Source organism: Sipha flava, unplaced genomic scaffold (genome assembly GCF_003268045.1).
Source record: "Sipha flava isolate LNK unplaced genomic scaffold, YSA_version1 253_pilon_pilon, whole genome shotgun sequence".
Classification (NCBI taxonomy): domain Eukaryota; kingdom Metazoa; phylum Arthropoda; class Insecta; order Hemiptera; family Aphididae; genus Sipha; species Sipha flava.
In genome coordinates this window covers 30,397-45,598 of record NW_020272905.1, presented here as the reverse complement: position 1 = coordinate 45,598, position 15,202 = coordinate 30,397, and the positions used below count along the sequence as shown (strand labels likewise).

At 29.8% G+C, this 15,202-nt stretch overlaps 2 protein-coding genes across 4 annotated transcripts; one reads left to right on the top strand and one right to left on the bottom strand.

Moving 5' to 3' along the window:
* Nucleotides 1–1,810: 1,810 nt before the first annotated feature.
* On the bottom strand, nt 1,811–8,912 carry LOC112684625. 3 transcript variants are annotated; one of them, XM_025556236.1, is made up of 6 exons: nt 8,591–8,912; nt 7,253–7,391; nt 6,855–7,001; nt 5,595–5,766; nt 2,579–2,856; nt 1,811–1,949 (listed from the first exon to the last, which is right to left on the bottom strand). In XM_025556236.1, exons 2-6 carry the CDS (start codon nt 7,380–7,382, stop codon nt 1,903–1,905), a joined length of 774 nt encoding a protein of 257 aa, XP_025412021.1. In that variant the 5' UTR covers nt 7,383–7,391; nt 8,591–8,912; the 3' UTR covers nt 1,811–1,902. The 3 variants fall into 3 exon arrangements, with proteins under 3 accessions (XP_025412021.1, XP_025412023.1, XP_025412022.1); XM_025556238.1 differs by having other exon boundaries at nt 5,595–5,763; XM_025556237.1 differs by lacking the exon at nt 8,591–8,912 and adding an exon at nt 8,293–8,390.
* Nucleotides 8,913–9,106: 194 nt separating this feature from the next.
* LOC112684627 lies at nt 9,107–10,224 on the top strand. Its single transcript, XM_025556239.1, has 2 exons — nt 9,107–9,948; nt 10,032–10,224. Exons 1-2 carry the CDS (start codon nt 9,878–9,880, stop codon nt 10,222–10,224), a joined length of 264 nt encoding a protein of 87 aa, XP_025412024.1. The 5' UTR covers nt 9,107–9,877.
* Nucleotides 10,225–15,202: the final 4,978 nt, after the last annotated feature.

Here is a 15,202-nt window from a genome sequence, read left to right as displayed (position 1 = left end):
TTGAAAATGACTAAATTTGTGTTGATGGGACCCATGATTTAAACTTTAAACAGTTAGGTACACTTTTATAAAAAAAATACAAAATATTAAACCTAATTAAAACATTTGTATTATATTTTCGTTTGAAATATTCACAATGAATTGTGTATTATTAAATTTATTTAACCATTTTAATTTAAATTTAGCAATATATAAAACTATTATAATAAAAATGATTTTATCGTTTTATCAATGTTATCAAATTTTGATAGCTGCAAAAAAGGGGCTAAATGTAGGAAATATTATATACAGACCCCTCCAGAACCTCTCCAAAAAATAAAAAAATAAACAAAAATTCTTACATATTTGCAGAATTGGTTATGTTAAACATTCACAGAGAAGTTGAAATTACTGTTGATGAAGTGATAGAGGAGTTGGCCAAAAAATCGAGACAACTGGAATTTATTTTATAACAATACTTTATAATATATAATGCTAAATACAATATATAGGTATATATATATATATAATATTATATAAGACTATACAATTATTACATTATATATTTAATTCAACTTCCTCCAAAAACTGCTTAAGGACGTAACTATTACAATATAATATATAATTTATATTAATTACGTATAAACTGTGGACCCCCCAGAAAAAATTGAAAATAAGCCACTGATAGTTACAGTTGTTATTTTTTTAAATGACTTGATGAAACAAGTATTTCATTTTATGGATTAAAATAAGTGATCAATAATTATGATACAATAACCATTTATATTTTATTTTTAATGTTTTTAATATGCACAAATATAAAATATTTTAAAACATTGATACAATCTATAATATACAATATTGAATAACAATTACTAGTTGACATTAATTGTTTACATATATGTGAGACCACAAAGAAACATAAAATAAAATTATATCGAAAAAATTAAATCCATATTCATTCTTTCTAAGAAATACTAAAAGGATATGTAGATATTTACTATTTCAGAGAATTAAAATTTTTTATAGATTTTATTTTTCCATAGTAAACCATTTAGCTCTTGGCTGTTACAACTTAAACTTTTCCATATTTTTTTTTATACAAATATATAATATAATAATTAATGAAAGTGATTTAATTATTTTTATAATTTAAAATTATTCAAATTATAATAAATATAGAACATATTTTCATGTATTTATTTATTACTATATATATATATATATATATAGTATTATTAATTACTTTTAGTAAATTATACTCCATATTCTATTAACTAACATAAGTAAAGTTAAATACTCTGATACAGAAATAAATAAATAAAAATGGTTGAGTAATTTAGATAATAAAATAATTAATTCACGTCATGCAGTTATTCTTTATTAAAAAAAAAAAAAACTATTTCATAGCATAATAAATGTATTATTATTTATATATATATGGACAAGTGAATAACTAAATTTTAAAAAAAGAATAATTTTTTTAATGAATGCAGCATATATGTTTTATAAAATGTATCATAATATAAATTCTGAGAATTTATTAAAACAATTACAAATTATTATTATCAAAATATCAATTTTTAGAATTTAATATAATAAATAAATTAAATTAGTATAAATAATATTAATCAATCTCAAATTTATAAAAAGTCCATAGTCAATTAAATAAATAGTAGTTAATTTTCTTTCGAAAATATATGACATAGTAATATTCAATTATATAAACAATGTAAATATCATAAATTAAATGAAAAATGCCAATCGATTAAATTTAAGTTGTAGAAACATAGTAATTTTTAAAGTTAAAAAAAAAAAATGAATTTGTTAGCAATAATTACAAAACAGCATAAATAGTAACACACAAAAAATATTAACAATACAAATTCATTTTTATGATCGAGTGTAACTGTAGATTTTGAATCAATATTTATCAATTATCTTTGAAACACTCTCCAAAAATTTATTTTCTGAAAAAATAAAAATGTTAGTACAGTTTGATTAGAGCTTAAAAAATATTAATTCAGATGAATAGGAACTTTCATCATTACTAACTATAGTTTAAAATTTAGTTAGATTTTAATAGTATGATTTAAGATTAACAATTTGGTGGAGTTGATGAGAACTCATGGCAAGCAGGATAATACACAATCACTTTTTCCAATTTTATTGGCCAACTCAAAATTTTTGATTTATATGAATAATAAAATAAACAAATTGTGTAAATATATAATAAGTATATACAATGTTTTTTTTTTTACTTTGATGTAGTATATTGATTGCAAATATTAGCACACTAGGTAATTTATTTTAATAAATAAGACAATTTATAAAAAAAACCAATTTTTTTAAAAAAATGTTTTCCCACATTTATTTCTTAAATTCTGATTGAACCAAAGAATGTAATTTTATTTTAAATTGTCTTCTTATATATTAGGGTATCATCCTCAATTTTTTTTTTAAATATTAGTATGAAACTACTAGGTTAAGCAAACGTTTAGCTTGTAATTGCATATTTATTCATTTATATTAATTAATAAACATGTTATAATAAGATTTTTATAATTTTATCAATTAATCATTTAAACAATCAGCTTACCAAATTCTTTAATTGAGTCCATATATTCACGATGTCTTCTTTCTTGGGCATGAGCATTTATTTTGGCTAATTCAACCATAGTTTTTGGTAAAATTTGATATAATACAGATAATGACTCTTGCTTTTCTTTATCTTCAATAGATTCAGTTTTGGAATTCATTAATTCATCAATTACTAAATCATGAATAGCATCTAAAGAATTAAGTTCTTCTTGAAAGTTAACAACTCCTTCAATTTGCTTTTTTGGTTTCTTCATTGATTGGTATCGGTGGAAAAACCTGAATTTAAATTTTTTTTTTTAAATGTTAAAAATAATAAATAGGTATAATAGATATTTTAAAAATAACAATTGCATATACTATAATATCTTGGTTGGCTACTGGAAAAAAACCTTTTCTTTTCTTCACAACAAAACGGATTCAGAAAACACCGCAGCACAATTAACAATCTCATTGAAATTAAAGAAGAAATTACCCAAACATTCAATAATAAACAAATTATGGGAATAATAAACCTCGATATTGCCAAAGCATATGACTGCACATGGAGACACAATATTATAATCAAATTGGACAAAATAATAAGTAAAGGAAACTTTCTTAACTTAATTACCAACTTTCTAGAAAACCGCACATTTAGGGTAAGAGCAAACAACTACCTATCTACTGAGTTTACTCAAGAAAATGGAGTTCCTCAAGGGTCGGCACTCTCAGTTACGCTCTTCCTTATAGCAATCAATGACATAACGAAAAATTGTTTACCACCAATTAAATGTAATCTATACGTAGATGATTTCAACATTTGGTGCAGAAGTAATAATAAAAGCACCGTTCAAAGACAATTACAAACAACCATCAATAATTTAAAAAAATGGTCAAAGAAAACTGGCTTCAGTTTCTCACCCGAAAAATCAAGTTGTACTATCTTCACAAAAAGAAGAAAAGTTGGCAAGCTGCAAATAACTAGATAAAACCTTAATTCAAAAAAAAAAACACAGTGAAAATGCTTGGTGTTTTGTTTGATAGACAGCTATCGTGGACCTCATACATAAAATATCTAAAAACAAACACCACTAACGCAATCAACATAATGAAAATTCTATCACATACATCATGGGGAGGAAGCACAAGCACCTTAATAAAAATTCATAAATCCTTAATTCAATCCAAACTGAACTACGGAGCAATATTATATAAAACAGCATCTAACTCCAAACTTAACTTTATAGATAGTGTTAACAACAGTGGACTGAGACTTGCATTAGGAGCATTTTGAAGTAGTCCAATTTTTAGCATTTACAATTTAGCCGGGGAGTCTCCCCTCGAAATAAAAAGGATAGAGATATACCTTAAATACACAGCAAGATGCGCTAGGTCCAGTATCACCATACACGAAAAAAACAATAATGATCTCATAAAACTAATTAAAGAAAACAAAATTAATCTACCTCATATTATAACCAATGAACTAATCACCCATCCGCCTTGGACAAGAAAATACCCAATTAATACAGGGCTCAGTTCATTACCCAAACAACAAACACCACATAATATATACAGAAACCATTTAAAAAGTATAATAGAAAACTATAAAGACAACCAAGAAGTGTATACAGACGGATCTAAAATACATGAAGGAGTCGGGCTATCAATAATATTCCCCCCAAAAAAAAATACTGTACAAACTACCCCACAATTGTTCCATATTCACAGCAGAAGCGATGGCTATTCTATAGGCTATTGAGATCATTATTGAAGAAGAACATTCAAAGTTCATCATTCTTAGTGACTCGCTAAGCACCATAAAAAGCATCCAAAACCATTTCAATCCAGGGGACATTGCAACAAAAATTTAAAACAAACTAAACGAAGCATATGAACACGGAAAAAAAATAACCATTTTGTGGATACCCAAACATGCAGGAATAAGAGGAAACGAAATAGCAGACGAACAAGCTTCACTTGCAATAAATAATACAGATACTCCTTTGATAGAACAAATATAATACGATGAAACAAAAAAATACATTAAAATAATCACCAACGACAAATGGCAAAACATCTGGTTCAAACAAAATACCAAACTCAACGAAATCAAAGGTGACACTACCCAATGGTATAACCCCTCACTCAAATGAAAAGAAGAAACAGTAATAAATAGACTACGGATAGGACACACTAGAATCACACAAAGTGGAACCCCCCCCCCCCATCTGCACAACCTGCGGAACAAATCTCACTGTCAAGCACATCATATCGGACTGCATGAAGTATAATCAAGAAAGGATGAAACACGGGATATCACACAACCTCGATACAACCCTTGAAGCCTATCACCAACTCAACGCAGATTTAATTAACTTCCTCAAGCAAACCAATATTTATAACCAAATCTAAATATGTAGGCAAACAAAATGTAAAAAAATAAAATAACTAATGGCCCTTGTTGCTGAAGTTGATCAATAAAAAAAAAATAAATAAAAATATCTTGGTATATTTGCATCTGAAAGTATTTAAATTGGAATCATAGTTACAGAACATTTTTAAAGTAACAATAATTTAAACAAATATTAAGAAGTCTCAAGTTTTAAATTATAAACATCTTCTTCTACTTTGCCTTTCTTCCAACTATTTAAGGTTGGTCATCCTAGTCCCCCACTTGTTTAGATTTTTAATTATATACATATTATAATAAGAAATGTATTTAATTTAACAGTAAATTCATTTTTTAATCAATTTATAAGCTTCAACCTTTACATCATAATATTTAATATTACAACACATATTTGTGTTTTATATTTAATACAGCTAGTAGGTTATAGTGGGTGTTGAGGCCAATTTAAACCCAACTGACATAACTTTGCTTCATGGGTATGACAATTGAGCTTTTAAAATAATCGTCAAGGTATAACAGTATTATTGTTGAAATCTTTTTCTTTGCCCCTCTCTCTCAGTATAATATTTATAATAATATATTATATAATATAATTAACAATACTTAATTTAAATTTTATTACTTAGACATGCATTGAGCTGTTGATCTTTTGACATTAAATGTCTCATTTACTTCTTCAGTAATACAATTCCACATTTCTCTTTTGCTCTTGAATTTTTTATCCTTACCAACATTTAGAGCATAATCTTTATACCTTCTAAGCATTAATCTTCCTTCTTCCTCCTTCCAGTCTACTAAAATTTAAAAAATTAATTAATTAATAAATGTGAGATAAAATATATACACAAATAATTTATTTTATAATTAAAAATATATGATCAATATACAAAGATATTTAAGAAATAGGTTCATATTAAGAATATGGGTTGTATATAGGTATAAAAAGCTTAATAGGTAGTAATTTTTTATCATTTAAATATTCTAATCCATTAAATTACACTTAAAGACATTAAGGAAATCCTAAAATATTAATTCTATTTGATTTTCTCATTCCAATCACAACATTTTTGTAAAATAATACAAGGAAGTGAACCCAAAATTGGAAAATACAAAATTTGGAAGAAACATAATTTAGCCTTATTACCAAAGAAGCCCAAATACTATTTAGTTTAGATGTATCAATCCTCATATCTAAATTATGATATCTGTTTGCTTTTAAGGTCTTTGAGAAGTTCAAGAATAAGAAATTAATGAAATACTGCAAAAGATATCAAAATAATCTCTAACTGGCAACAAAAATCTGTAGAATAATTTATTTCTGAAGTATTTGAAGTTCAAAATTAAGGATGTGTTTTTCTACACCTTTTATAGTTGTCACATTCGAGTAAAACATTAGTCTGAAAACAGTTCCTGTATTTATAGTATTTAAGTGCTAGCTTTACATAAATACATACTAGTTTTTATACTTTCAACCATAGTTCAGCAAAAATAGTCTAACAATAATAACTTAGTCATCAAAGACGAAAAAAAAAAGTAAGTATCCTAAGTTGGAATGAAAAAAAATAATTATATGTTCCTCTCTTTAATTTGAATTATTTATTTTTCCCTTGATAATTCAAACTCTCGTTAAATCAAAAACCTCTTTAATTTGGATTTTCAGTTCGGTTCTCTAAGTTATGAATTACAAAATATAGTCTACTGTACTTGCAGCATATTATGAACTTTTATACTAATTTTTGTTCATTTTTAAATATTTTCTAACCTAACCAGATAATGTGATGATGCAAAGCAATTTATTCTGAAAATCTTCAAGGTATGTATATAGAAAGGTTTGATATAACTCCAAATTTGTATTTAAAATAAAATATTTATATTAATTGACCTATTGGAGTCGCTTTTATTCCTGGTTTTTGTACTGAAGCTTTAGCATTAATAGTGTTTTGTCCTGAATAACTAGGTTCTTTGTTATCACTCGGAGGTGGTGCAAGTTGATAATGAGTATTTGCAGTCTTTTTATGACTATCTTGGCCTAGAATATATAATAATATAATTAATAGTTTGGTTATTATTACAGTATGTATAACTTATTACTTTAAGACTAAAACATGACTTTAAAATTAACAATGTAGGAAATAAGAAAATTTAATATAAAAATCAATAAAATTTTTTTAAAAAAGGATTACAGTGAATTTGTAACTAAAATAGTAATACTTATACATCAATTTCTTAATAATGCAAGCTCATAAATAAAATAAATGCAATAAAGAAAAAACTGAATACCATTGGAATAAGTCATATATTTGTAAAGAATATTATCTTCATATTCATCTGGAGAAGGAGGAGACTCTGGTAGAACAATGACTTCTTCATTATAATCATCAAAATCATCAGCATATCTTTTACGAGACATGTTTAAGTCCTATAAACATATAAAAAATAATATTAAAAAAGTTGTTTAGTTAACAGGTTAAGTTAAGTAAAAGTATAATTGTATATATACTCTTCACAAAATATTTTTGATATATTAAATCATTATATTTGAGATTAGTAATTGCAATTATAGTCCATAGAAACAACTAATAATTCATGTTCATTAGGCACCTTCAAAAGTATTTTATAAATAAGAGGACAAAAAATTATAGAAATAAAAATAGTTTGTTTGTTTAATCTATAAAATGTGAAACAAAATTCTAACTTGAAGTCGATTACATCTAATAAAAGATTTTTTTTTTAAATAATATAATAATAACTAATATCTAAGAATTTAAGTTAATCAATAGAGATTTCAGTTTTAGACTTTGTAAATAGTCATAAATTCTTATTAATTTGATATTGTACATAAAATATAATAACTTTTAAATTCCATTGTATAGGTAGGTTAAATGAAACATAACATCATAATTTGTTCTACGTAGAGTGATTTTGACATGTTGTATGTGGGATTGTTTAGATTATTAAAGACAACTAATTGAGCTATACTTGGAAATCTGATCTACGTCACAGATATAATAATGTAAATGTGAACTATAAACTAAAATGAAACCTACGGAAATTACGTAAAATGCGTCGGTCCACATACCGCAAAAGATTACACAAAAACCAAAGAGCAAGAAACAAAATGTTCAATCTGCCAAACCAATCACACTGCGAATTATAAACAATGCCTAGCATATCTTAAGAAAAAAAATGGAAAAATAACTATTAAAAAAACTCAACCAAAATCAGGCTTCAAGCAACCAAACAAAAAGCCTACTTAAAACGAATAATATGAATAAAAATAAATGTAGTATACTAAAAATAGTAATTGTAACACATAATACCTATATTAAATGATATAAATTTGATATTCAAAGTTTATTCTGCATCTATCAGTGAGAAGTGCTTTTGTTAATACTAAAAAATTTTAAGTGACCTATTATCAACTATTGCAGTACCAAGGGGGGGAAGGAAACAACAATAAAAATGGATGATAATAAGTACTGATGCAGATGAAGCTAGGGAGAAACTCCACAGGTTTCACACATCGCAAAACCAAATCGTCGTGGACACGTGCGGCGTATATATCGTAATTACAGGACAAACGAAAATATTATCAAACAATTACAAAATTATTCTCACCTCGTCTGAGTAGTGACTATGATGAATCGAAAATGTGTTGATTAGAAAGGTAGAGCACACGTCGGACGGCGAAACGGTTGACTTAATTGTCTAACGCCGCCATGCTAGTACAGTGGTTAAAGAAGCAGTATTGTACTGTAATAGCAACGATCAGAATCAAGTTTTCGACCAGGTTTTCATAGATATTAAGCCGATAAACTCTGATGAGATTGGCACGATTCTTTTGTGAAGGCACATCCAATCGCACACCTCGTCCCCGCGTTCAGTGATTCGTGGTTTACGTTCCTTCTAACTATTCTAATCGATGGTGGTGGTTCGGAATTTCGGCGCACCGAATTTCAAGTGATGGCTTATACCGCTAGATGGCGAATAATCGATATTGTGATAATTCCAAACACCAACAGTTGTATTCATGGTATATAACAGAGAAATGTTTATTCTTACCACAGATAAAAGTTTTTATTTATTCGTGTTCATTACCAATGATTATATTGATGTAATATTTAATATATTTATTATTTAATTATATTTAATTCATGTTATTACCACGATTATAGATAGGATATATCCTATCTGTAATCGTGATTATTACATAATTTGTGTTAATGATATGGAGTGAGATCTGAAAATGGTCGCGGGAAAACCTAGAGGAAAAATTTAAAATGTCGACCCACTGCGTAGAGAAGATTCTTATTCTATACATCATGTTAACCATAGCATATTATTATGTCTATAATTTAAATGGTTTTAATTAATACATGATTTAAGAAAAAATATTACGTTTAAAGTGAGAAAACCATTGTTGTATGTCTATATTTCTAAGATACAACAAATACATCTGTCATGGAGTAAATAACGTACAATAATTATTTATTTCATAGTTAAGTATAATGATAATGTAATCTATATCCTATCTCATATTTCTTTCGCTTTTTTATTACGATATGTCACACCATAGACTAATATAGAGGTGCTGTTCTCTATTACGATTATATAACCGAATTGTCGCCATAAACAAAATATCCTGTGTCTATTAGCTTGATATTTCCTCACTAAGTTGCGTTGAAGACTACATAGAAATGTGATAACCATATTTTGTTATGCATATTGCCTGATAGTAATATAACGAAAATCCAAAAACGAAGAATTACGAATTCGAATTGAAACTGTTGTTTCTTTAATGTTGGCATTTATTGATTTACATTAATTAAATTATACATTATTATTGTGATACTTAATTGTTGAGTGTTATAGTATTTTAAATAATATAAATTTAGTTTATTTAAAATGCCGAGCTGTTTTGTTTGTGGTAGATCAAGAATACCTTTAACAAAACTTCAAAATATTATTTTTCAAAGGTCAGTAACCATATCTTTTATTAACTTAATGGTTATTTAAATAAATATTTCTTTCTATACACTTATGTTTTACTTTTTAACAGATTTTCTGCTGATCCGAAGATACAGGAAAAATGGTTTGATTTTTTTAAGGAAAATGGTTTAGATGTATACAAAATTACAAAGCATAGCCTGATATGTTCAAGTCATTTTGACCCATCTTTATTCATCACAAATAAATACTGTAGAACTTTATCAAAAACATCAGTTCTTAGTATTGTAATATCTAAAGTGTGAGTTGGTTGTAATATTTGTTTTTCATTTTTAATGAATTTTATATTTGTATAACTTATTATCTATAGGCGAAAGCTATATTTCCTGAAAAAAAGGTTTGCTTGGTAAGAATTCCCACTCCTATTCTTGATATGAACAAGTCTTTAGTAAATGTAATATATTTTTAATACATATTATATATATATATAATATATATACATATGTTATATTAATTAAATAAGTTACCTATGTCTTCATTATTTATGTAATTTTTAGACAACTACCAACATTATTGATAATGAAAGATCTATCACTTCAAATAAAGAATTACCACAGTTAAATGTATCGATGAAATCAAAAAATTAAAACACTTAATTTGGCATTTAGGTATCTGCTAAAAATATTTACTGTGAAGGAGTGTCGTTATTAGATGACAGTGTGTTATCTAATTTTACTTGTTTCAATACTACAGTTAAAGTAATTTTCTTTATAATCAAATGCTATCTTTTAATTTTGAATACATTTTATCATTTAACATTTTGTATTTATATTTTATTTAGGACAATGTCGATCCTTTATTTTTTGCTGCTTCTAGCAGCATTCCTGTTGATGATACACCAAGACGACTTCTTGTTTGAAGCTTGGAGTTCATAAATTATCAAAACAAATAGCCATAAAAAAGAAACATAAAAACACTTCAAAATACATTAAGGCGTAATGACACAAAAATTGTCTCACTAAAAGGTATTATTATTCAGCTGAAAAAAGAAAATCTTTTAAACGACGACACCTCAGACATCTTATTAGATTCATTCGGTAAATGCAAAGATTTAATAACTAATTGGTTTAAAAAAAATAATAAAAAAAAAATGTGCTTTAAGGCAATTTGCTTTGTCCTTGTATGTTTTTTCAGCTAAAGTTTATAATTACGTCAGAAAGCAATTTAATACCATTCTACCACATGTTCGAACTTTATCAAAATGGTATTCGCATGTGGATGTTAAACCGGGGTTCACTAGTGAAGGTTTAAAAATGCTTACCTTAAAAGTAAAGTTTGCTATTTTACCAGTAATTTGTAGTTTAATGCTAGATGAAATTTCTATTTGTTAGCAGCTTGATTTTAATGGACAATATTACTATGGAAGAGTAGATTTGGGAAACGGTGTAGAGTACAATAGTTTGGAATTGGCTAACGAATGTTTAGTGTATATGGTGGTATCTATGAATAAAAATTGGAAAATATTTATTGGGTATTTCCAAGCTTCTTCTTCATCTGAAGCTCAAAAAGCTGAACTTATGAAGCATCCATTAAACCTATTAAAACAGGAGTTTCTATAGCTAGCTTAACGTTTGATGGTTGCTTTTCGAACTTAATAATGGCATGTCCATTTGGCCGTGATTTTAATATGCAAACAAATTAAACAGTATATTTAATATTATTGCTGTGTTTATGAATCCACCTCATATGGTTAAGCTTGTGCTGAATGCTTTTGGAGAGAAACAAGATTTTATTGATAGGGATGGTAAACAAATATGTTTCAATTTAGTGGAAAAATTATTTTTGATTCAGGAGGAAGAAGGCTATCACCTTACTTTATGTGTCAAACATGCTGTTACGCGTTGAAGACTGAAACAAAAAAAAAAACTAAACTACACAGATTAGATAACATTTTTTTTGATCATGGTAAATAAACATGGAATTCATGGACGTAAAACTACTGCTGTCAAAGAATTAAAAGTGCATGTGTAAATATTACCATTGATCATAGAATTTAAATTTATTCTATAATCAATGATATTAATTATTATTATTACATTATATTCTTAATTTCTTAAATAAATATATATTATTATTTTATTAGGATACCTAAAGGTAATGTTGGTCAGTTATGGATCCAGGACATAAAAAAACAGCCAAACTTTTTGCTAACGTTTCATTCAATTGTATGTAGTTAGAATTTTTCAAATGCAGATTATAGTTTTATTTTTGTTAGCAAATAATAAGTTTGAAATGAGTTTAAGTGAGGTCTGAAGCAAAATTTTCAATGTGATTGTGAATGCTGTTGGTTTTGACAATAACAATGTCTAGGTTATCTGGACTGTGATTGGAGTTGTTCTGGTAGTACGTCTGAGTGCTTTGCATAGCTACAGCAAGGTCGTTTCTGGAGTTGATGAACTGAGCAAGTATGTTGCCAGCCGCCTTAGACGTGAGGCTGAACTATAGTTGGTGCTTGCTGTTAAGTTTTCTTGCTACGATGGCGTTGTTTGGATAGTCCAGAAGGGCAGTGAGATCAGTTGGGAGAAGGATATTGGGCAGTCCTAGGTAGGATACGCTAGGTACTCAAATTTTTGGACTATTGAAACGTCAAATATTTTGTATAACTCAGTAAAATTTTAAAAATTTGCATCTATGAGAACTGCAATACCTTATGGTAATTCCATTTTTTTATTTTTCAAAGTTCTACTGTTTATTTTTTCGATGAAAACACATTGGCATGAATTTTCTCATGAACAGCCGAATTAATTACTGCTATTACATTTTGGGCTATTGATTCAAGACAACCTCAAAAACATATGCCTGTTCTAATAGGGCTATTTCCATTACCAACTTATCAATGTTATCGGTGTTGTAGCGAGCCTCGACTTGATAGGTGTTATAAACTTTGAAATAAATTGAATAATCAACATTAACGAATAAAACTGTTTAATGGGCCGAATACTTTAACAAAAGAGACTTAACAATCAACATAAACATCAAAACATAACCAAATATGAATAACTATTAACATTTAAACATAACATAATTATATAATACAAAATAATAAAAATGAGTAACTAGAACCGTAAGCGGTCACACACAGCACCAAACGGACATGCGCCACACACGAACGTTACAAAGGAACGAAGACGCTCACCACTCAACAGTCGTGGTGTGTAGTCCGATGGCTCTGCACGACAGTGTAGCCAACAGCTTCTATCATTCGGCTTCTCCTGACATCCCAGACCGTCCTCGGACTGTAGTGTCATAAGCTTGAAGGTAGGCCGGTGGTCTACGGTTACGAACTGGACGCCTACTCGTTTCCTCCTCAGCCGTGGAACTGGACTCTACTGCATCTGACGATAGCATTACATTCTGGCTCGTCCTCATCCTCTTGAAGTACCTTCCAGGACTTTAACTCGGAGACATGGGCTGTGGTTGAGTACAGATGTCTGCCGTTCGCAGCAACGTCCGCAACTCGATAGGTATCACTAGGCAACACCTGGATCACTTGCATAGGGTGCACACGGTATCTCACCTGAAGCTTTGACGGTTCTCCTACTCGCGGTTGTCCCTTCATGACAACTTCACCGACATCAAACTTAACCCCGCCATAGTGTCTTTTATCATGGGCCAATTTCATGTCCGGTTGCTTGGCAAGTATAACTTTTCTTATTTGTTCTTGCTGTTCAGCAGGATCAGTCCAAGTGTTGGCTGTCTGGCTCAGCAGACGTATTTCGCCACCGTAAAATCTTGGACGATACCCATGTAATGCTTCAAAAGGAGTTTTTGTTGTGGTTTTATTCACAGCATTATTTAAATGACGTTGTATCTCTGGCACCTTCACATCCCAACGTTGATGGTCTTCCGCAGACATTGCCAACAGTGGAATTATGGTCCTATTGGCTCTCTCGACCTGCCCATTTGCCTGAGGATGGCGGGTCGAGTTGAGAGTGTGACGTATACCACGCAATCGACAGAACTCTTGGAAAGACTTGGCAGTAAAGCATGTGCCGCGGTCGCTTATAATCCTGTCTGGCAAGCCTCTTTCTTCACACAGTTGAGTCATAACTCGTATCACACCGGCCGCATCTGTCGAACTCGTTGGATATAACAATATGTATTTGGTCAAATTGTCTACCACGACTAATAGATATCTCTTCCGGTTTACACTGGTTTCAAAAGGTCCAAGGTGATCGACGTGGATCACCTGAAACGGGCGTTTTCCAGGTGGAATAGGGTGTAAGAGACCCGGAGTCTTACCAGATGGTAGCTTATGGACTAAACAATCCAAACACATACTTATATGTTGTTTGACATAACGCCAGAGACCCGAAAACCAGTAATCTTCAGTGATTTTCTCGACAGTACGTTCTACTGCAAAATGTCCCTGTAAGTCATGTGCAGCAATCACAATACCCTTGCGCATCGTTTTAGGTACAACGAGGAGCAGCTTGTCCCTGTACTTACGATAAACCAGTCCATTGCATACTTGATAGTCTTGTGCAACATTTTCTCCTCGCGAGGCATTCTGGATCTGATCATAGAGGGTCCGGGTTGGTAGATCGCCTTGTTGCATTAATCGTACACGTTCTTCGACTGTCAAAGTAAGACACACCTCTAGGCGTTGAGCCAGCACATTCTCTACCGAATCCGGAGGCATCGGTTCTGAGTGTGCTGCTCGGCTAAGGGCATCAACATGGGCCATACGACTGCCCGGTCTGTATTTAATATCAAAATCGAATTCCTGAAGAAGCTCAAACCATCTCGCCACTTGTGGTTTGACATTCTTGTGTAGGTTGAGGTATATTAAAGCTTGGCAATCTGTGATTACGGTAAATCTCACGCCCAGCAGATATGAGCGGAGCCTAGATAAGGTCCAAATGATTGCATACAACTCAAGCCTACTCGAATGGTACTTTGACTCGGCCTCAGTGGTACGTTTACTTACTGCATATACTATATGCAGTTGCTTTTCGTTATCACCTTGCAAGAGTATACCCGAAAGAGCCACTGCACTGGCGTCAGTATGCACTTGGGTGATAGGAGCAGTAGCATCATACATACGAACCACCGGTTCTTCACACAACTTACTCTTAAGCGCAACGAATGCAGCTTCTTGTTGTTCGCCCCAGCTGAATGTTGCATCCTTCTTCATCAAACTATTAAGCGGATTCGACAACTCCGCATAACCGACTATAAAACGCCTGAAGTACCCGGCTAGGCCAAGGAACCTCCTAACTT

What these genes read in the sequence shown, in the direction of transcription:
- LOC112684625 (XM_025556236.1), bottom strand. Translation starts at nt 7,382, where the DNA reads ATGTCTCGTAAAAGATATGCTGATGATTTTGATGATTATAATGAAGAA. An exon ending in ATATATGACTTATTCCAATG is followed by an intron (nt 7,002 to 7,252) that starts GTATTCAGTTTT and finishes TATATATTCTAG; the next exon opens with GCCAAGATAGTCATAAAAAG. An exon ending in GGACTCAATTAAAGAATTTG is followed by an intron (nt 1,950 to 2,578) that starts GTAAGCTGATTG and finishes TTATTTTTTCAG; the next exon opens with AAAATAAATTTTTGGAGAGT.
- LOC112684627 (XM_025556239.1), top strand. Translation starts at nt 9,878, where the DNA reads ATGCCGAGCTGTTTTGTTTGTGGTAGATCAAGAATACCTTTAACAAAA. An exon ending in CAAAATATTATTTTTCAAAG is followed by an intron (nt 9,949 to 10,031) that starts GTCAGTAACCAT and finishes ACTTTTTAACAG; the next exon opens with ATTTTCTGCTGATCCGAAGA.